Here is a 22,917-nt window from a genome sequence, read left to right on the forward strand (position 1 = left end):
AATAAATGTGGTCTTTCACGATCGACCAATCATATCAAAGCTTTTGGTTATGTTAATGTGTGCTGCCACCTGGTGTTCGATTTTATTTTCTTATACCGGAATCGAATCTTAATACTACAAAAAGTAGATCATAGCATATAAGCCCGACGGTTTAACCGAAGATTCGTACGGTAATAACTGTTGTAATCGTCAGACGCCATTTTGTGCCTCGTTTCGCTGTTGAGCGTCACGAAAGTTTCATCCTTTTTATTTTAATTTAATTTCGCCAAAACGTCGCAATTACATGTGAGTATGACCAATTTTTCTTTATCGACAATAATTAGCATAATTAGATTGCTGAGAAAAGAGTGGTATCGTACTATTTTGATAGTAATGTTAAGTAGTTAAGTGATTTCATATAGTATGCAAAGACCGGATACATAAGAATAGGCTTTTTAAGGCGTATGCTTTAATTATTTTACATATGTTCTTTATTAATACCTTAAACATATTTTTATATATTATTGTACGAAAATATATTAGTGTTTATTTTGGTTAAAAATTTGTAACAAAATTGGATTCCCTTTAAAATTTACGTGACTATAGTTTTCGCGTCTTTCGACCATCATACAGAATTACGTGATCACAATACTACCATTTTTTGGCTAAGCTTTCTGATTTCCCGACAATGTAGATTTCCTTAATATATGAAATGTAAGGTAAATCAAGTATATACATATGTTATTCTATGAATAACACGTTTAATATGTATTTGAGAAATGAAAGCACCAATTTGTTCATAATTAATGTGTATTTTTAAAATATTCAAGATTAAAAGAAAATAGATAAGTGAAATATAAAGCTTTTGTCTTAAGAAACATTTATCTATTATATTATATACCTTACTTGTTACTAGCAAAGCCCATTGTAATATCATACCATGTAAATTACATATAATTTTGGTATCTTAACTATTTGATATATTTTATACTGAAAAATAATTATTTTCTTTTTGCAGAAAATGGTGTCTTCTAATCAACCGGTAAGCGCATTTGTTACTTAGGATATTATATTTTATTTAATAAGCATCAATTATTTTTGTTTACCAATTGTTCTTAATATGCTATTTTATAAAAAGCTATGCATATTTTTCTATAATTACACACTTCCCAGAAACTACAGGAAATACATTTAAGGAAACTATACATAAATCCACTGTTCTCTAATAAAATGATTATTGAGCATCATTAATACAGATGGGTAAGTCGAAGCGGTCTATGATCTGACGCAGCAAATTTGAGTATGCATTTGTTTAATCTAAATATGCAAATTTTGTATTAGATTCTTCAAATATTATATAAGTCATAATACACTTGATCAATGATGCTTCTGTTAGCTCAGTATAATTTGCATTATATATAACATATATGTATATATATATATATATATATATATATATATATAATGTAAGCTTGTAATACAAAAAACTGAGCTAAAGTAAATTCTCTAACAGACACCATGCTTGCTATTACAGAAGTATGATCGAATTTAGAGATACATACGCGTGTATACAAAAATAGTTGTCTCATATCTTCGTTTATTGTACAGCATGATTACTTTAGTTTCATATATGTATTTAATCATAGAGTATTTTTAAATATCAGAATAAGATACTTTATTTATGATATTTTGCATTTTTTCAGAGAAAAACAAAAATATTTGTGGGGCGGTTACCAGAAAATTGTCGCAACGATGAGTTGCGACAATTATTTTCACGGTTTGGCGAGGTGACGGAATGCGATGTTATGAATCGATATGGCTTCGTACACATGGCACGAGAGGAAGATGCAGCTGCAGCCATCAAGGCACTCCACAATTCTAACTTCAAGGGGGCAACCATCAACGTAGAGCAGTCAACTGGGAAGTCACGCGGAGGCGGTGGAGGACGCAGGGATGGAGACAGAAGAGGCGGACCTATGAGAGGTGGTAGAGGAGGACGAGACGGTGGTAGAGACGCTCGTCCTGGACCATACAATGATAGAAGAGGTAACTGTATTCTTATTTTTAATAAGATATAACATTTATCGATGATGCTATTTTCTCATTCATCTTACAATTAACACTGCATCTTTCTATTTATAATAGGTTAAGACAAATAACACATATTCTAATCTTATTAGATCTTTTATTAACAATGAGAATATAGCACGTTGATTTCAAATCCACATTCATTTCAAATTAAAAACCAACTGGAATATTCGACGTGCTTTACAGTTCTTCCGATCCAACTCGTTGGTTACGATGGATCTGCTGCAGGTGGCGTCGCAGCTGGCTATACCGATTACAATCGTGGTGCTGGGGACTTTAGTGGACGAGGGACTGACTTTGGCACTGGGTATACCGACCGTGGAGCTTATGGCCAGAACGTGGGAACTGCTGCGATGGGATACACCTCAACGGCGCCGGGGATGGGTGGAGGCTATGGACCTGCTGCTGCTGTAGGAGGATATGGCCCAACAGGAACAGCTGATTATGGCAGGACTGCTGATTATACCCGTGCTGCTGATTTTGGAGCGAGAACAGATTATGGTAACATTATAATTTGACGTTGGATTAACTTTAGAATTTTTCTAATTAATATGTTGGCAATATGGGATAACACAGTGTTTTTCGAATAATAATATTAAGTTGTTATTGTTTCAGTACACATTTATTGATATTATTTCCAGTAGTTGGAGCTGGTATGGCAGGAGATTTTAACCGTGGAGCACCAGGTCCAGTTGATTATGGTCGTACAGATAATTTTGGGGCAAGTCGCACAGTTGATTATACTGCAAGAAATGATTATGATCGTGCTGCGACCGGACCAATGAGAAATGGCGGTGCTGCCGTGGCCACGACAGGATATGGTACTGGATACACTGATGTCGGATATGATGAGAGTCATTGGTAAAATTATTATACTTTAAAAACATTTTTCTTTATGTTCTTACTTGAAAAAACAGAAAATATTCGATTGTTTTAAGAAAAAGAATCTTCTCAATCTTTTTCTTATAGCTCTTAAGTGTAGTGTCATTGTTGCATGCAATTAAAGTAATACTGATCTATCGATGATCACCGCGAATATCTTTTTGAGCCATTAAGTGTAAGAACATTAAAATGATCCATTTCATTGGAACTTTTTCAAATGCATCTAACAATATTATAGTTTAATTATTATCTCAAAAATAAATTTGCACATTTACTAATCTGCTTAAGACCATGCACGGGCTTAAAAAAAAAGAAAAAAAAAGTTAAAAGAGTAAGTGCGAGTGCATGTAGAAATTGAATCACGTTAAATTTTACTTGTCCATTTTTCTAAGCAAATGTTGTCTAGCTTCTTGATATTAGTTGTTATCTAGTAGAAAATTTGGAAAAGTTACATCACAGGTACTTTTGGAATATCTATTACAAGTCTTATATTATGACGATGTCTGTTATTCTTTATATGATATAATCTAAGCAAAAGCAGAAGGGTTTTGCAAGAATCGCCATATATTCAACAGATTATTGACGTACAAATTGTACGTGCTGCTGGTTTCGAGGTATGTAATTTCATTGTTAAGTTGCAATGAAATATTCTTACACACTTTTGATTAAACATGGTAAAGAAAAGAAATAAATAAATAAATAAAATGAAATGACTAAATAGACACATATTGGAAAAAACGCGGCAATTTTCTTCACCTTTGAATGTTTCAACAATGGCTCACAAAATGTTCATGCCATAATGAGGAATGTTATAACAGATTATCGCAAAACATAAAAAAGAAGTAAATCAGTCATTAATATACCTGATGACGCGTGATACTTCTAGCAAGCAAAAAGAAAATATTAATTTAATGCTTTTAATAGCAAACTTCTATTCACTGTTTACATTCTTTTTTATTAGGCCAATGAGTACTGGTTCCAGCTATAGTACCGGTGCTCCCAGTTATAATACTGGTCCTGGACCACAAGCGGATATGTTTAGTAGAAGACCTGGTAGTGCCGTTCCCAGTGGTGGATACCCACCTGTCGGTGGAGGGTAAGATAATCATTTATATTTTGTATTCTTCATTAATAAGATTTTGTATGTGTTAATGACTTTTTTCTTTTCGTTATTGATATCTCTTTGATAAGCATTGATCTTATGTAATATAATTTCAAAACGAAAAATAAATATACTTGTTTATTAATATAGCTATACCGAAGGATACGACAGACCTGATGCATACGGACCTCCTCCACGTGGCGGCGGCCGGTAAGTTTGATTTATATTATTTAGCAATAATATATTTTCTTATGACACGCGGCGAGTAGAGAAATAATTGTACGATACGCAATAAGATCGAAAAAAAAAGAAGCGAAAGGAATATATGCGAACGACTGATCGTTGATCTAAAACGTCCTCGTTCCTTTCTGCGTTACATGCTTTAATTACTTAATTTTATTTCATTTTCTCCTAAGAAACACAATTTTTTTTAGATTACAGTCACAGGTTAAATATTTCTGTAAAAGTATAAGGTGTGACACTTACCGCGATAATAATTCATTTCGATCACATATATGTCTATATATATATGTGTGTGTGTGTGTGTGTGGCGTGCCATCGTTTGCAAAAAAACAAAATATCATTTATTCATTAATAAACGGTGGATAATAAATATCGTTACACGATGTTTTAGCTCCTGAGTGTGTAAAAAAGAACAGAGGTAGTGTGCCTTTGCAAAAAATGTTTCTATTATTTAACAAATATCTCTCAAAAACATGAGATCTGCATGATCCGATCTATACTTATATAAAAATATTTAATAATTCAGATTTAATTTTTTTTTTTTTTTGAAAATTTTTTATAATAAACAATAAACAATAAATTATTTGTAAATTGTTCGATAAAAATCGTCAAAGATTAAATGGTTTTGCACAAAATGTGGAATATTTAATTGACTTTATTGATCATTTTCAATCTATATTACCTCTCTTCTTTTACGCGATTCGCGAGAGAAATCTAAATCGAGCGTTCTTTTAAAAGAAAACAAAAAAATGAAGGAAAAGAAAGATAATATTTGCGAATAATAAATCGGGCGATGACATATATATTTCGGAACCGTAACTCGTTAATAAATGTATAGCGCCTTTTTACGTATGAAAAAAAAAAGAGGAGAAGAAAAGAAGAAGAAGAAGCGTTACTAAAGAGAATTGTTGCGTATCTATTGAACTTTTTGTTTTATTTGATTTTCCTCTTTGCTCGTCGAAGTAGCACCAATTATAATAATACGTGAAAGCGTTTCACGTAATTGCAAAACAAAATGATAATGAATCGATAGAAATCCTAGTTTTTGGTGCAAAAGAAAAATATGCGTTTATTATTGCGTTTTGTAGTGATCCATTTGCGTTTGTATTAAGCCATATTTGAGGATGCATTTGATGAAACATTGGACAAAAATTATGACAATTTGCAATTATCATATATGGCTTATAAACAAAGAAAAAAAGCGAGAGAAAGATTTATGCGATATTAAAGATGAGCCAACAATGATCTATACCGTGGTTTGTTATTAAGATTTTCGTTGAGACTCGAACATAGTCTTCTTCGGCGTTCAATCATGTGATATTATTATTTCATGCGTTATGATGTTGAAAGAAAAAAATAACATAGAGAAGTGTGTGCATATATATGTATTTATATATATAAATATATATATAAGTATATATTATATCTCAGGACACAACATTACGAACGATAAGATTTCCGTATACGCGATTATTATTACTATCATTTAGTTATTCGTGAGTAATAGTGTTGCATCTTATACTTTCATCAGTTCCTTGCGACGTTAATGCCATAAGAAAAAATTAATTGTGCGATTTTTCATTTTTCTGACCTTTTAGCTTCCCAGGTCCGGCAGATGCGATGCCACCGAGGTACTAAAAACATATTAATGCATATACTAGCGCATGCAAAAGGCAGCTTTAAATAATGCCTTTTTAGTGGTGGCCACTCGCACGGACTCGAATACCTAGGAACTGCCCTATGTCCAACACAGAATCCATACAATTACGATGATACTATGTGTAACTTATGATAGACCTAAAGTTTAACGTATAACTCTTAAGGTGTGGTAAGAATGAGAAATACCATGAGTGATGTAAATTATACAATATAAAGCAAAACAGAAAAAGGAAGAAAGATAATACTTAATGGTAATCTCTCATCAATGGAAACGAAAAGAAAAAGTACTAGAAACAGCAACGTGCAACATAATATAGATACACACACATTATGCATATATAATACATATATTAAGCTATATTTGTTATAATATAACAACAAAATAATTTCAATATTCTTTTTATTTTTTTGTATTTTTTTCATTTTGAGTAAAATCATTAACATATATAGATGAAAATAATTTTTAAACTAAGATTTTATGTTCCTTATTCAGTTTACTTTTTCATTCGTTTTTTTGTTTGCTCTTAAATATGGCTCCAAATTATTATTATTATTATTATTATTATTATTATTATTATTATTATTATTAAAACAAATATTCACAATATCCTATGTCTTTATCTAAAGTAAGATAAATAATCATGCTGTAGGTTTAGATGATTTGATTATATTTTATAGTATTAGTTCTATAAAAATTGACTTAGACTATAGAAGCATTGCTGTATAATCTTTTTTTTACAAATAAGAACTTAAATAATGTTTTGAATGTTCATTAATAAAGCAAGAAAATGTGCTTTCAGAAGTTATTTATGTACCTTTATAAGATAAGTATAGAAATGCAAAAAAGAATTATATCACGTTAAAGCGTGATTAATTTGATTGATTTAAATGTCATGATTTTGTTCTTTTCTTGACTCTAAGATTTGAAAAGAAAACAATATGTATGTCTCCAAGAAAAATTCTTTTATTTAACTTGTTATTTCATAAACATACCAAGATTTTGGAATATTACAAAAATAGAAAAATTAAGTGATTTATGTTTTAAACATTTATAATGTCATATGTAATTTCTTGACAAAGAATAATTATTAAAAATGATTATATTTAATCGTTCAATAAATCCTTCTTTTCTTGTCAATGGGAAAGATATTTATTTTAAGTAATAAATGCGTATTAAAATCAACGATTACGTATACTTAAAATTAATGAAAATATATTTGATATTATTTTACGATAGTATAGAAACGTAACAAATTAATCATACTATTTTTGCTATTGCGTTGCATAGTTTATAGATAAAGTATCTTTAATAGACTTAATTTATTGTCTTCACTATTTCATTAGGAGTATGTTATAAAGATATTTTAAAGATTGTGAAATGTGGAAATAGTGACTAGAAAATCTTGATAAAAGTTTTTGTCTACGAAAAATAATTTTGTTCAATAATATTTCTTTGAAATATATGACAGTTCTTAAGGCTATGCAAAGTGTATATAGTGTATATATATATCCGATAAATTAGATTATAAAGAAATAGAACATAACAATGCATAGCTTTAAACAGTCAACTCAGTTAGATGAGATACGCAAAGATCGTTGTTTATTATGTTAGCGTGTGGCACGTGCGTTTAGCAGGTTTTTACCGAATATCTACGTCCGATGGCGAGAATCAACGTGCGATAATCGAAGAAAACGTCTCTATCAACGATTATGATCTTACCTATGCGTGTGGCCGCCCGTAGATGCGAGACTCCTGTGAATAATCCAACCTGCGATATACGGATAATTCTACAAATTGCGTTTGCGCTCAAAGCTGGCGTGCTTTGAATTTGAAAATGAAGGTATGTCCAACGCGTGCGCTCTTTACTTTACCTGCATAAAAGAAGCACATGCTTTCGGGTATGTGTCAATATAATATATACATATAGATATACATATATGTATATATATATATATGTATATCTATACATATTGGCATTACTATATACGAATATTATTTACGGCTTGTAATTGAATCGAACAAAAAGTTTTCGAGTCACTACGAACCCGCCGATCGTCAAATACGTCTCATTGCGAGAATTCAAGATAAAGCGCTCGCTTCTTCCCTTTTATACAGAGGATAGAGAAGATTTTTGCGAGAAACGTGATTCCATTATATGCATATCGAGAGTTAGACTAAATGTTAGCATATTAATTTGATTTTTAATCGAATATACGCAGTTTATTCAGTTTTACTTTTGACGATAAGAAACATCTTCAAAAGAATTCTTTTCTATAAGATGAGCTTATGAGCTATTTCATTTTGTCTGTATTTCAATATTTTATCGTCTATACAATTTTTAAGTTTTATATTTTATTGATAAATTCATTTTAATATTGTTATAACAAGTTTTCTTCTTTACATTTTAATTGGATTAAACAATCCACTTTTTGTACTTTTATTATAATATATATATATATATATATATTACAAGTGAAACTATAAATATGAATATAGATATCTTATTAATAATTTATACGATATCAATTATTTCCTTTCTTTATGTCTATTATTGTATGTCTGTTTCGTTTGTTTTCTTTTTTTGTTTTTTTTTCTTATAATAACGATTAGAAATCATCCACTGCGTCTATTCATATTTAAAAAATAGAATTAATGCGCCAACTAATGCAAATGAATGCGAAGCGTGAATTGAATTATAGTTTCTGATTTGCATTGATTTTTTAGTGTTCTCGTCGATAAATTAATTGATTTAGAACAATAATTTCTAAATCGTGCTCGAAGTCTAATTTATTTCTAAGATATGTCATTGCTTTGGTTTTCTTTTAATTTTTTATTTTATATTTTTGATTTTTCTTCCCATTTTTATTCTTTGCTACGTTTAAAATTTATAATATGATTTACATGAAATTTTGTTTAGAAAACGCTGTTCTAACAATAGAAAGTATCAATGGACTTTTGAATTAACTTTGAAATAATAGATGGAAAAAACATTTTTTTATTACTCATTAACAATTTTAATGATTAAATTCGTACATCATATATATATGTATATATATATATATACATGTGCGAAAGATTAGATATATTTATTCTGCCCAACAGCTACAAAATTTAATTGCAAATAATAATAATAATAATAATAATAATATTAATAATAATAATAATAGTAATAGAGTAAAATTGTCATATTCTTCATGCTGCATAGCAGTATATTGAAATTCATGCTTCCATACATTTTTTTGTTCTTGTTTTGTTCTTTTATTCACAAAATTTTATTTATATTATTGAAGAGCACTTATCATTCATCTTATTTTTATAATATATTATATATATATATATATATATGTATATATAAATTCTCTCATTATTACAAATATAAAGTCCACTTTTTATATGGTGGCACATTATGTAATCTACATTTGACATCTACTAATACATTCTTTTTAATAGATTACAAACTGGCTGAGAAGAGAAGAAACTGCTCAACTTTAAGATGAGAACTCAAGGAAGCTGAACTTTGAAATGAATACTACGAGGAGCGATACCACCATGAGTACTTACTTTACCAGATTGTTGGATACATTTGGTCATTGGATATGGACAACTATACGAGCAAAAAGAATGAAATGTATCAAAGACGTAAGAACAAAATATGAGTTTTAAGTTTTAATTTAGATGTTTATTTTTAACTTCAAATGAAATTAACAAATATTTGATTTGTTCTTTCAGTAAGTAACAAGAAAGTATTTTAATGGTTCATTTTAAAATATACTATTAATACAAATGCATGTGTTTAAAATATTTATCTCAGAAACAGTATGGATTTAGGAAAGGACGGTTGACATTAGGATCTAATAACGATCTTCTTGAAACCTACCGAAGAACTGAAGAGACTTATCACGCGACGCAGTGCATAGTTGTATTAGCAACACTAGATGTTAAAAACACGTTTAACATAGCGAGGTGGGCGGATATGCAAACTATAAAGGTCTTCAATGTGTTACTCTATTTTTGGGACATGCTAGAGGACCTTCACCTATGGGAACGACAAATTCCAGGGTGATTTTCATCGATTTTCTAGCGGTTGAACGTAAGAGGATCTTTGAGAGAGACAGTGATGAGACGGATCGCAACCAAACAACAGTAGACGAAAGGTGACAGACATTTAACTCTTCGAGGGAGAAAACAAATAATAAAAAGAAGGAATAGCCCTTGTCAGAGAGAGTTTAATTTCAGGTATATATTATATATAAATATTAATGGTGCGTTATATATTTTTTAATAATAAAAAACTTAATATTAAGAAGTAATTAAAATATTACTTCGTAAATGCCTCTCCTTATTATAGCTATGTATATTTTACAATTTCATAAATAATTTTAACTCTAAAATAAATGGCGATATACAAAAAATGATCTCCATGATTCAAAAAATGTACTACATATATATAAAATTACAATTACGTTTGGTATAATTAAGTAAGGTCAACGGCCTAGCCACGTTGAATTACTAGTTTCCCTCGGATCACTAAAGTAAAGGAAAACTTGGGCATGGTTAATAAAAAAAGTAATCAGTAACCCTTTAACAAAAACCATGTGCCGTTGACTCCAGAGGCAGTAGAAAAACGCAACCTCTTTGGTAGTACTGGATAGATGTGAGAGGGTCTTCTTAGAAAATAGACACAATAAAATAAATAAGAAAACAAATCTAATAAGCGTATCAAATTAACGGAAAGAGAGAAAATGCATTGATTAAGATATAGTATTAATATTCTTCTCCATAGTCATATTCATAGTCATCGTCGTAATCAATTCCACTTCTTCGTCTAAGCATTTCTCTTCCTGTCATTTCAGTGGGTTCATCATCAACATCATCCATGTAATCCTCTGCCTCATCCACTGTTCGATAGAAAACAATATCAAATTAACATGTGAAAGATTAAGAAGGAGAAAAGATCAATAAACAACGGACATTCATACTTACCAACGTCTGATGAATCAAGCGCGGGTGGTGTAGGAGGTGCCATGTCTTCTTCCACAAATTCTTCCAGTTCTTTTGAACTTGGTATTTCTACTTTACGTCTTCTATTAGATTTTGGTGAACGTGTCTCTTGTGATAATGATGTTCCTGTATTCTTTAATGACAAAATCGATGTCCTGGTTATACATGAAAAATAAACAAATATTTTAAAAGAAAAAGTGATAAATAAGATATTTTAAATGTAAAATATAACATTTCATAAGGATTTTCATAACAACTAACCCTGACGACTTAATCTCCATTTTAATGTCAACCTTAGATTTACATAACGGGTTTTCTTGCTCTTTCTGTTGATTATTTGGACCATTTATGTTCAGGCTTTTTAATACTTCATAATTGATCTTGGAAGATATACGTTTTTCTTGCAACATTTTCTCGATAGCTTCCACTTAAATAAATAACAATATATATAATCCAGTATGACACACAAATATATATATATACATATAGTATAGTATCTCTTAGTCTTAATTTACCTGCTGTAGTAGCAGGACCTTGATTTTTATTTCGTTTTGAAGTACGTCTTCTCTTTTTCTCTGGTTTACCTTCTTCCTTCTCCTTCTTTCGTCGTTCTTCTTTCTCTTGTTGCTCGGTCAAATATTTTGCATTGACTTTTTTCCATAAAGTATCTTTGAATTCAGCTTCTTTTTCTGTCATTATATAGTCGTCCAATTCGTCATCATCAATGTCAGTAATATTAATTTCTCCAGAAGCCTGCGATAAAATAAACATTGCATTACTTTTTTAACAAAATTTAAACATACATGAAATGTATGTACCTACATTTTCAAAATTGGATTTGTTTTTATCTTTTGATTCTTTACTCGCTTCCTTTGTTCCATTTAAACCCATTGATGCAATATCAGGGCCTTCGAAGATTTATAAGATTTTGTTGTTACATAATTGTATTAATTGTTCATTTATTTTGCCAACGTAACTAGGTTCCTTACCAAGTCCTGTAAATAACGTATCATTATCACGTTCAAGTAATTCTTCCTCAACATCGGAATTCACAGCTTCAGAATCAATGCAATCTTTAATAATATTTAAATTAGTTTCTTTAATAAATCGATCAGCATAATCATTTTCCGTAGAAGATCCTGTAATTAATGTCAAGATTATACATATGATACATATTAAAGAAATATATAGCGTATATGAGAAATTGCAAAAACTAAAACACCATTTTTTCGTTTTTTTCCCTTTCCAACTTTTTGTTCGTCTATTTGTCTATCGATCTCAGCTTGAAGTTCATTTATTTCTGTATCTATATTTTCTAACTGAAATGAATAAAAGCAAAGAATAGTATATATAGTATATGTAGTAATAGTATATAGTATACAAAATTAATATTATAATTCTAAAAAGACTAAAATTTTTTGTTGTCTACTTTTTGTAATCGTTCTCTGTCTTTTTTACGAGCAGTTTTAAATGCAGGTGGATCTTGTTCTTCTTCTAAATCAACTGTCATGAATTCTTCCAAAGTCAAGGCACTAGAAGGTGTATCTCCAAATTCCATTAACCTACAATTAAACGCCTTAAATATCGCTGTTTTGATATTAAATATATTATACATGCATAGATATGATACATTTGACATGTATATATATATATATATACCTTTTCCTTAAAGTAGATTCATGAACCTTAACAATTTTTACAATATCAGCAGGGGATCTATTAAATTCATGTAATCGTGCTGCCATTAGCAAAGCTATAATCAAATTTTGAAAATGTATATATTATATATTGTTTAAATTGAAAAACACATCATTCAAATTTACCCGCGCCACATAATCCTGATGGTTTCCGGCCACTGTGTATACAATCTCTTTTCATTCTTTGCATTACTCTTATTGCAGTCGTTGCTACTTCGTGGGTTTTCTTACCAAATTCAAGCTTGTTTGCAAATCTCATAATATACAAGCAAGGATCTAAAATATAATAATTCATAAAAGTATATCGTAAAAGCAAATGTGACAAGATTTAAATTATAACATATAATACGCGGCAAATTTAAAAATTTAATATAGCCATTTAAATTCATAAAAATACTGTAAAATCCATTGGTTCGTTTGTAAAGGGTCAAAATCAATGATGTGCAATATGTGTTATTTAAATAAAATTAGAAATATATTATTCGAAAAAGTTAGTATTTTAAATAACGGGAGAATAAAGAGGGTAGGATTTAAATAAAGAGACATGCGCATTGTAACACGAATTATCGATCGATTGCAGAGACGAAAGTTAACGTGTGGTGTTACCTAACCAGCGCCCGTCTTCCTAGCATGGCGCTTCGGCCCTAAACCTACGCTCCTTTATTATCTTAAATTTACCGTGATTCTTTCATTCGACACGATTCAAGAATAAAAGAAGAATAAATATACAAGAGAGACGTCTCGTCTTGCAGAAAGAACAGAGATGTCTAACTTATACTCCAAGATCACCGCCAAGCCGTTGCAACGGTATCAAGATAACGTCACGGTCAAGCAAACCAATGCTTGGGTCAACGGTAAGAGAATAACATGAATCAATTAAAAAGATGCTGTATTTTTAATTTATTCTAGTTAAACGATATAACATCGATATTCGATCCGATTTCGAATACGCGCGTGTGTATTTTTATGTATACACACACACACACATACGCATACACGCGCGCATAGAGGAAAATGCTGTCTTATTGATTTATTTATAAACAATGGCTGGTCAGTCATCCAATGTTTTTAAATACTTAAATCGTGTTTTGAGTTGCAAATAAACGCATTATACTGAAATAATTCAATGCATATATAAGAAAAACAATGTTGTTACAAGTATCATTAATGTTCGATGCAGTATTTAATAAGTATGTCGAGTATATGTTTCGTATCATTTTAAAAATTGATCCTAAAATCTTTTTAAATTAAATTATATCGTATAAATATGGAAGATAATGAGTACAATACGAATTTAGATTAGTTTTTCTCTTTTGCACATATAATTATAGTATATATGTCATGTGTAGTATTACATATGCATTGATACGCATTCACGCTGATTGGATTATCCTGTCGCCGGCATGACTACGTTAATCATTAAAACATTATTTATACAAAAATATAATTCCGTGTTGAGAATGTCGTAAATTGTATTATTGGTATTTAGATGAAACAAAAAATGTAATGTTGATTAGAATTATCTTATATAATAGTAAATAATAATCGTGTATTTAATGAACGCTGTTCTAAAGAAATTCGTTTATATTTTTATTCGTACTTTGGACTTGTACGCGATGTACATCACGTGCACCGAGAAATGTACGAATATACCCGAAGAAAAACGAAGCAAGACGAACGTTTCTCAGTGTTCCGCTATCACAAAATGTTTTTGCTATTCAATATGATGTGCATATATGTTCCGCTTTGATCGGTACTTCTTATTGTATAACGGTATTAAATATTCATCAATTTTTTTTGGTGACACCGTTCTTTGCTATGTCAAAACATAGATAAAAGATTAACTTCGAAATTAACACCAAATTGATGAAATAATGTACACTGACGGTAAATTATTTATGTTTTTTTATGACACTTCAATTAAGAAATATTCTTCTTTTTATCTATAGCATGCTACTATATTGTGAATTTAGAGATACTCTGAAATAATTTCATGAGATGTGTGTGCGTGTGCGTGTGCGTTTGATTAAAGAGGTTATTAGCGATTTAAAGGAGAATATAAGTTCATTGAATAATTAGGAAAATATCAAGATAATAATTTAATGAAAAAAACTTGTGAATGTTCTAGCGGAATCTCCAAGCAATGTATCAGATTCTCCTCCATCTGTAAGCCCTCTGTCCTCTTGCATTGTATTGCAACGAGAAAAAATAATATATCAGCCCCCAAGTGCTCCTACATCGCCACTGTCTTCCTTATCGTCGCCTGTAACTCATCTAAATCTTTCATCGCCTGAAGACTGTACGCAAGATCCTAACTGGCAAGCAACAAAGACTACAGTTCGAGAACGTAATGCTGCTATGTTCAATAACCATCTCATGGCAGATATTATATTTATTGTTGGTAGTCCAGGTATATAATGATTTTTTCTTCCTTTCTTATAGTTGAATAGAATTGATAAATATATTGTCGATTATAAACAGAGGATAATGTTTGTTACAGGCCATACGCAAACTATACCAGCGCACAAGTATGTCTTAGCTACCGGTAGTTCTGTATTTTATGCCATGTTTTACGGTGGACTAGCAGAAAATAAACAAGACATAGAAGTGCCAGATGTAGAGCCAGCAGCTTTCCTTGCTCTGTTAAGGTTAGTATGTCAGAGAGATGTAATGAACACGCGTAACAATTATAAAATGACAAGTTTCATGGTGATAGTTCAGTATTTTTAGAAGAATCTTATTTCAGATATATGTATTGCGACGAAGTACAATTAGAAGCTGACACAGTTTTAGCAACGCTTTACGTTGCTAAAAAGTATATAGTTCCACACTTAGCACGTGCGTGCGTCAATTATTTGGAAACAAGTTTGACTGCAAAGAATGCGTGTTTACTTCTAAGCCAATCTCGACTATTTGAAGAACCAGACCTTATGCAACGATGCTGGGAAGTTATAGATGCTCAAGTAAGTAATAATCAGAAGGTATTAAGTACCATTACTTTAAATACAAGCTTGGACATGATGGTAGATGAATCCAATTTTCTTAGCGATCATGATTATCATATTCGACATTTTTATTCTTACGAAGATGTTTGTATCAAAGATAAATTCAAAAAATTGCAATACGAACGTAATTATCAGAAAAAATTGAGAATAAATGACACTCGCGAAAGTTCCAAAAGTAGAATATCATTAACACCACACTGTTTAAGTTTATCTGAAATTAAATGTTATTCTTCTGCTATTGATATAAATAAGGAAAGATTACCATTTGCTCTTTTTCGTACGCGTAGTGAGCCATATTTTCCAGGTAATAAACTGGACATAGAAATCACACAAAACATGATGTATCGAGATAGCTTTATAGAAGATTACGAATCAATGAAACATACAGTAAATGTTAATGATCTTTCAGACAGTAGATATAGTAACAATCATGATTTATCTAAAATAGTTAAATCTAATGGTGTCATTATGTAGAATTTCTCGAATAATTAATCAGATAAGGAAAAATCGTTTTAAAATTAAAATTAATTTTTATTATAAACATTTCAAACATCATCTAAATTATCAACATTATTAAAGATGCTTTAACTTTTTAATAATCTATATTGCAATCAGTTAATATTATATTTCTTGTAACTTATATTACATTGTATTTTTAAGTTTGTTTTTTATATATACTACTTGTATATAGCACTGAAAATATGAAACTTGTAGAAATAAGTAACAACAATAATAAAATACCATCAAATAAACATGTAATTTTATTCTAAAATGTTGCTTTATAGAAAAATAAATGCTTTTGACATTTTTTATGTAATATTAGATTTTAAATCTTTTTTGATATATTATTTTATTAATGAATGTAGTTTACTTGCAATCTTGTATATTTACACTTATATTTATGAAACTAAAAAAGGCTTCACAATAAAAGTTATATTTTATTTATGTATTGTGTCCCTACCATCATTTCATTTTAATAACAAGTTAAATGTAGATATATTAAGACTATATTCTTTAAGCTTTTATTCTTCAAAACAAATATTCCTTATCTGCTTAAAATACTTTTATAAATCTACTCGTTCATTCTACATGTCCCTGCTTTTGCATTTTTTTATAATATACTCATTAGTAATCAATAGTTCTGTGACAGTAAATACATTTTCAGGCTTATACGATAAAAGTGTTACGAAGTTCAGATAGAGACAAAAAATATATAACATAAAAGCATAAATAGAAACTATACAAAAATTTTAAATGATAATATTATTTAGATTTTGAAAAATTATTTTTCGGAAATAACTAATCGATAACTATGACAATAAAAATGATATGAAACATAAGAAGGAAGCGAATTATCTATTATTTATTCGAAGCCCTCGCGCTCATCTGACAAGATCTTGAGCCCACATCCGCGAATCAACGACAATTATTAGGTGAATATTTGTAAGTTTTTCTTGAAGGAATTAGTTATGTTATTTCCATTTTTTATTTTAGGTTCTGCCTTGTATCTAATTCGACTTCCAGCTATGAATTTAGAGGAATTTGCTAACAGTGCTGCACAAACTGGCATACTAACGCAACAAGAAACAATAGACGTTTTTCTACACTTCACTGCAAGTAACAGACCGATGCTGTGCTTTCCCACAAAAGCACGACAAGGATTAAAAACTCAGGTACGCATAAGAAATATTAAATTATCCAATCATTTCTCAATTCAAAATAATTTTCCTCAATGTCGTATTACTTGAAATATTATATACAGTCAAGTAGTTGTATATGTATCCTTTATTTTCTATAATTAATATTTATATATATATATTCAAATTTTTGTAGCTTCCCCATAAAACTTGTTATGTTTGTTTGTTAAAGTGACATGCTTATTTTTCTTTTATTTTGTTTTTACTTTTTCAAATTTTAGTGGTCTATATATACGTGTACGTAGATTACATTAAACAATATTAACTGTGATTGCTCTATATGTATAAACATTTAAAAATTTTATGTGTTTGTAATAAAGTATTTATTGATCTACGTGAGAATTGGAAATTTCTTTATAGGTTTGTCATAGATTCCAATCGTGCGCTTATAGATCCAATCAGTGGCGCTACAGAGGAAGATGTGATTCGATCCAGTTCAGTGTTGACAAAAGAATTTTTGTGGTTGGTTTTGGATTATACGGAAGCTCTACTGGTGCTGCGGACTATAATGTTAGAATAGAACTTAAAAGACTGGGCTGTGTCTTGTCAGAAAATAGTACAAAATTTTTTTCTGATGGATCAAGCAATACATTTCACGTGTATTTTGAAAATCCTATACAAATAGAACCAGAGTGCTTTTACACGGCAAGTGCAATACTCGATGGCGTAGAATTAAGTTATTTTGGTCAAGAAGGTATGACCGAGGCTACAGTTGGTAGCGTAAATTTTCAATTTCAATGTAGTTCTGAAAGTACTAATGGTACAGGTGTTCAAGGTGGACAGATACCTGAATTAATTTTTTATGGCCCACCATCAGACGATTGATGTAAATTTACGATGTAATTAACACTTTGATCGAAGTGTTTTTTTTTGTTGTTGTTTCGAAAACAAACAAATATTTTGCGGCTATTCGGTGGCTATCATTTAAAAAAAAAAAACAATGAAAGAAAAAACTTGCACATTTTGTCGACCTATTAAACGATATAAGTTCAATTTGATAGAGTAAAGCTCTATTGTGTGGGAATTTGCACATGATATGTATGTATGTATATTCTATTATGAAAATAGTTTAGTACACAGATCTTGTATTAAAGTATGCCCACCCGGTAGAATATTTTACTCTACTCTAGAAGAATATTTTGCAGCAAAGAAACTATTGCAATCTATTGATATCTTCACTCTGGAGAGCTTAGTAAATAAGCAAATATGACAGATGCACTTTAATCTGAACATTTTCGGAATATATTCTTCGCTGTCATATGAAAAAAAGATCAATTTATTTTAAAAACAAATAGTGTTCAATCTTAATGGTCAGATAAAAGTAATAAAGCATAAAAATAAGGCAATAAGGAAAATAAATATGTATTAATATTACTCAATTTACGATGACAGTAGTAGTAAATCAATTAGAGATTTTGGAATCAGTTGAAAATACGTTGTAACATAACGATATATAATAATCTTAAATTTCAACTAAATGGATAAATATTTTTGGAACTACATAACTGAGATATTTGTAAAACAAAACAAAAGTATCGTGTGGATTATAAAATATTGTTAAAAATATCTCATTTTATAGTGCAACACTTCTTTGAATTGACGTAACTCGAAATATTTCAATATTTCGATTTCTACCTAGCCAAATGAGTCCATATTACGTTGAATAACCAATATACCAGTTACTATTATAAATTGTATTAAAACATCAGTATTTAAATAACATAAAAGTATAATTCTGATATTAATTTCATCTAATAAAAGTAAATGCATAATATGCAAAGACTTAGTTCTGCAAAAGAAAAGATTCAAACTTATATCTTAAGTCATGTTTCGGTAAATTAAGATTTATCATTTGTTCCCTCCCATTTTTATTTCTTTTATAAATTTTATTAATATTTGTATATAATTGTGATATTATTTTTACTTGAATATCAAAATTTAACTAAATTTAACTAATTTTTAATTTATCCTTGTACAATATACCACATATGTAAGTGTAGATATTGAAGTATTAAACAAAAAGTAATGCAAAAAGATAAGAGAGATAAGATAAGGATTGTTCAATATCGCAAATAACAATATTATTGTAAAGTAGTGCATTTATCATTATTCTCTATCTTTGTGGTCATGAGATTTATCCGTCTCATTTATACTTTTCAGAATATGAATATTAGAATTAGAAATGAAATCGTTTTGTGCTCAGTGGCAATGAACTGTAAATATTCATAATAAAAATATACAGAAATGAGATCTATATAATGATACAAATGTATTATGAAAATCTGTAACATATGTGGGTTCTGAAAAAGGTAAACACCATTTGAAGAGAAAAAAAATTAATTATTAACCGCATCATTTGTACCAAAAAAAGAAACAATTTTGTGATTTTTCTGGTGCCGATGAAGCTGAATTAGTCATTGTTATTCTTGCAATAAATTTAATGAATATTTAACAGATAATGAGTATTCAATAAGACCTAATTCCTTAAAAGTATCGTAGAAGTTTTGCTAATTAAATATTATCCAAATCTATTATTATCTAGACTGCTATCAAGTTTACCGTTGCAAGAATACATTTGAAATTGTAACAAGTCTTACATTTTGTTAACGAAAGAGAAGAAAACATTTTGAAATACATACAAACATATTGAAATATTAAAAGAATTTTATCTTATCTACTAGTCACACAGAGCAATAATATTTTTTGTTAAATATTATTATACATATGTATTCTCGATTAGAAAAGTATTAAGTATATCATATTATTTAAGGTCAAACAATGGCTACTTTAATTAAATGGAACTTTCATTAAAATGAAATTTTGGAAAAAAAAAAAGAAAAGAATTTCTAAAATAATGTATCATGCAAAATATGATAATTAAATAAATGCTTACCTACTGAAGGTATATTGATACATAAGGCTTGCGTAAACTTCAAATACGTCCGTCCTAGTTCATGAACACAAATTTGAAGAACATCACTGATGTCGATAAGCAAATCTATGTAAGTCATTAAGGAATCATAAATAAGTAATTACATATAATTGAAAAGTTATTCAAGTAGAAACATATTCAAAGGATACGAGCTGTGCCTTCGGAACGACAAGTAATATATACACATGCTGCATGATTGTGAGCTTGCTTCCTTCCACGAGTTAATTGTCGGTTTAATGCCATTTTGTAAAAATTAACAGATTCATCGACGTGACGTTGATTAAGTCTTATAACAAACAAATATTATAGAATTAGAAAGTATAAATGTTACATTACAAAGTAGTATTATTAATACCAATTATCAAATTAGTTATTTTATCTAGTCACCTATAATAGGTATCGCAGTAAATAATTGATATCGATGAAACTTACTGTAATTGCAAACAAAGATGCTGTATTCCTTTTCTTGCATTTTGTAACGTTATAACTCTAGATTCTTTTCCACGGACACGGTATGCTAAAGAGAAAAAAATAGCATTTGTTTTAGTTACCTCATCGTGTAGATACATTGTATCGAGTCAATTAAATGAAAAATACAAATTGTATATTTATATTAAAAGTATCAACGAACCTGCCCCAAAGCCTGTAGCTCTACCCGTGCTATCTTTTCCTACGAATTCTCCGAGGGCAATCATATTTCCAGATGGAGATTCCTCGAAAGTGGTTTCGCTGACAATAAGTTGGTCCTCCAGAACGGTACCACATTCTGTACAAACGGCATCGCCACGTGCTGGATCTGTCTCTATATCTACGGAGCCACAGTTACGACACTTGCTTCCCGACATCTGCGATATCAAATATTCAAGAAAATTGTTGATCAATTAATTATTAGTCATTAGCATTTGATGAAATAGAAATAATCATAACCTTTCGTTTAGTTGTCAAACAAAATGTAAAACTACATATATTGATATAAGAATAGTTATAGAAATTTAAAGAAAATTTGTACTAGATGAAGAAAACAATTAATATCTTTTGAATACTGTTTTTTTATACGAATACTTTGCATCTTTTTTATTTTCATCACATCCACACATTTTATTTTCCACATCACGTTTATAAGATACGCAAGTATTCTCAGTTAAGGTTAATACAACTTTACTTTTTATAAGTACAAGTACATTAAGCATAGTAAGGAAAAGAAAAAACAAAAATAATCCTGAAAAAAATGACTCGATGTGATGATTACTTGATCACATAAAAAAAAAAATATATATATAATATACCTTTATTAAAGTTCTTGACTATAATCACTTATGTTTAGCGAACGGCGCACGAATCCTTGATAGCTCAAGCGTAGCATGAGTACATTTTAAGACCAAGAAGGGATAGTTCAAATCCCGCTAATTTTCTATAATTTTTAATTATTTTAACGATTCTATTAATATAGAAAATGACTTAAAATTAAACATATATATTTTATTAATACTGTAATTGCATTTTATTAATATTAAAAAATAAGTACAACTCGAGCTGCTTAGCAAAAGGTTAAGTATTGAAAATTGACTAGAAAATTTTAGCTAGTAGAAAACTCAGGAACATCACAGCCGGGATTTCAAATTATAAACTACTAATACAATATATTATAAACACTGCAGTTTTTAAAACTTAATAAGAAGTAATGAAATACAGTAGATTCGTAAAGAAAAATGAATCATTAATTTGTTCAACTATTTCACGCAAAGTTTAAAAAACTGCAATGCATTCTTCGAAGAGTACTTTTTAAAAAATACTACTACAGACGTTTTATTATTTCTTTTCTAACAACGTACCTTCGATATAACGAATAATCTTTATTAGAAATGTTCACAAAAAAGAGTCGTTTGATTATAAATTATATTCGGTTACTCTCTATTATTATGTTCGTAAAACATTTTTTCATTTCTCTTATCGATAAAATTGTTGCTCTAACAATATTTTACCTTAGGGTAAGTTATCAACGGATCTGTAATGGTCGATAAGTTACCATCGGATCTCTAATGGTCGGTAATTTACCATCAGATCTCTTACCGTTTTACCGACAGTTTTTACTTATTTCCCCTACTTTGATTGGATATTACTCGCGTCATTTCCAACCAATGAGCATTCTATGCGATGACGACAGATACTTTTTTCATGATAACTCCTGTATGATCATGTGCTCCTGTTAGATTTCTTTCATTTTTGCGACGCGAGGAAAACAATCTTTATCACCGGAATATATGAATTTCTATTGGAAATTAGAAAAAACGTCAAAACTTCGAATCGAGGTGAAGTTTAAATGACTTTTATAGTGTATATATATATGTAGTGAATGTATTTATGGTTACATTCATTGATATATTTTCAAGCCATTAGATATTTCTTATTAACACTTTGTTTTTGATAAAATCTTATCAAATATAAATCTTTCTATCTAGCTATGATGATCTATAACTCACACGCATTATTACAATAATGATCGATTAATTGATAAAGTTTACTGAAATAAATTGTCGATGTTCATGTATGTAGCACAATGTATGTAGCAAAAAATGAGTATATTATATTTATAATACTCATAAATGAAATTATTTAGAATATATAATGCAA

The 22,917-nt window shown here is 29.5% G+C and overlaps 3 protein-coding genes across 15 annotated transcripts; 2 read left to right on the plus strand and 1 right to left on the minus strand.

The window, feature by feature from the left end:
• The first annotated feature begins 126 nt into the window (after nucleotides 1-126).
• LOC122526314 (RNA-binding protein 4-like) lies at nucleotides 127-11,152 on the plus strand. 11 transcript variants are annotated; one of them, XR_006306025.1, is made up of 13 exons: nucleotides 127-285; nucleotides 998-1,021; nucleotides 1,683-2,025; nucleotides 2,254-2,568; nucleotides 2,709-2,928; nucleotides 3,911-4,045; nucleotides 4,202-4,261; nucleotides 5,893-5,925; nucleotides 7,589-7,794; nucleotides 9,405-9,593; nucleotides 9,783-9,917; nucleotides 10,013-10,190; nucleotides 10,808-11,152. XR_006306025.1 is itself a non-coding variant. In XM_043649665.1 (9 exons), exons 2-9 carry the CDS (start codon nucleotides 1,001-1,003, stop codon nucleotides 6,084-6,086), a joined length of 1,221 nt encoding a protein of 406 aa, XP_043505600.1. In that variant the 5' UTR covers nucleotides 129-285; nucleotides 998-1,000; the 3' UTR covers nucleotides 6,087-6,746. The 11 variants fall into 11 exon arrangements, 6 of the variants coding, with proteins under 6 accessions (XP_043505640.1, XP_043505600.1, XP_043505608.1 ...); XR_006306024.1 differs by having other exon boundaries at nucleotides 9,766-10,190; XR_006306023.1 differs by having other exon boundaries at nucleotides 9,783-10,190.
• On the minus strand, nucleotides 10,163-22,217 carry LOC122526285 (transcription factor IIIB 90 kDa subunit). Of its 3 annotated transcripts, XM_043649601.1 has the most exons (16): nucleotides 22,119-22,217; nucleotides 21,573-21,697; nucleotides 20,918-21,131; nucleotides 20,719-20,803; nucleotides 20,436-20,572; nucleotides 20,248-20,352; nucleotides 12,779-12,928; nucleotides 12,615-12,708; nucleotides 12,385-12,517; nucleotides 12,178-12,274; nucleotides 11,945-12,094; nucleotides 11,778-11,863; nucleotides 11,471-11,708; nucleotides 11,217-11,382; nucleotides 10,938-11,110; nucleotides 10,163-10,852 (listed from the first exon to the last, which is right to left on the minus strand). In XM_043649601.1, exons 3-16 carry the CDS (start codon nucleotides 21,129-21,131, stop codon nucleotides 10,719-10,721), a joined length of 1,962 nt encoding a protein of 653 aa, XP_043505536.1. In that variant the 5' UTR covers nucleotides 21,573-21,697; nucleotides 22,119-22,217; the 3' UTR covers nucleotides 10,163-10,718. The 3 variants fall into 3 exon arrangements, with proteins under 3 accessions (XP_043505536.1, XP_043505545.1, XP_043505553.1); XM_043649610.1 differs by lacking the exon at nucleotides 21,573-21,697; XM_043649618.1 differs by lacking the exons at nucleotides 21,573-21,697; nucleotides 22,119-22,217 and adding an exon at nucleotides 21,214-21,249.
• On the plus strand, nucleotides 13,172-19,808 carry LOC122526493 (BTB/POZ domain-containing protein 6-B). Its single transcript, XM_043649925.1, has 7 exons — nucleotides 13,172-13,506; nucleotides 14,781-15,062; nucleotides 15,153-15,300; nucleotides 15,399-15,721; nucleotides 17,049-17,090; nucleotides 17,152-17,330; nucleotides 17,715-19,808. The coding sequence occupies exons 1-7, from the start codon at nucleotides 13,416-13,418 to the stop codon at nucleotides 18,177-18,179; spliced, it is 1,530 nt and encodes a 509-aa protein (XP_043505860.1). The 5' UTR covers nucleotides 13,172-13,415; the 3' UTR covers nucleotides 18,180-19,808.
• Nucleotides 22,218-22,917: the final 700 nt, after the last annotated feature.

This window comes from Polistes fuscatus, unplaced genomic scaffold, assembly GCF_010416935.1.
Source record: "Polistes fuscatus isolate 324 unplaced genomic scaffold, CU_Pfus_HIC Scaffold1, whole genome shotgun sequence".
NCBI lineage: Eukaryota > Metazoa > Arthropoda > Insecta > Hymenoptera > Vespidae > Polistes > Polistes fuscatus.

Coding starts and splice junctions, on each gene's coding strand:
- LOC122526314 (XM_043649665.1), top strand. CDS start 1,001: ATGGTGTCTTCTAATCAACCG. Junction 1,022..1,682: donor TGGTGTCTTCTAATCAACCG/GTAAGCGCATTT, acceptor GCATTTTTTCAG/AGAAAAACAAAAATATTTGT. Junction 4,046..4,201: donor TACCCACCTGTCGGTGGAGG/GTAAGATAATCA, acceptor TTATTAATATAG/CTATACCGAAGGATACGACA.
- LOC122526285 (XM_043649610.1), bottom strand. CDS start 21,131: ATGTCGGGAAGCAAGTGTCGTAACTGTGGCTCCGTAGATATAGAGACA. Junction 20,353..20,435: donor TCGTTCCGAAGGCACAGCTC/GTATCCTTTGAA, acceptor TGACTTACATAG/ATTTGCTTATCGACATCAGT. Junction 11,383..11,470: donor AGGTCCTGCTACTACAGCAG/GTAAATTAAGAC, acceptor TATTTATTTAAG/TGGAAGCTATCGAGAAAATG.
- LOC122526493 (XM_043649925.1), top strand. CDS start 13,416: ATGTCTAACTTATACTCCAAGATCACCGCCAAGCCGTTGCAACGGTAT. Junction 13,507..14,780: donor AACCAATGCTTGGGTCAACG/GTAAGAGAATAA, acceptor TGAATGTTCTAG/CGGAATCTCCAAGCAATGTA. Junction 15,722..17,048: donor TCATGATTATCATATTCGAC/ATTTTTATTCTT, acceptor CGCTCATCTGAC/AAGATCTTGAGCCCACATCC.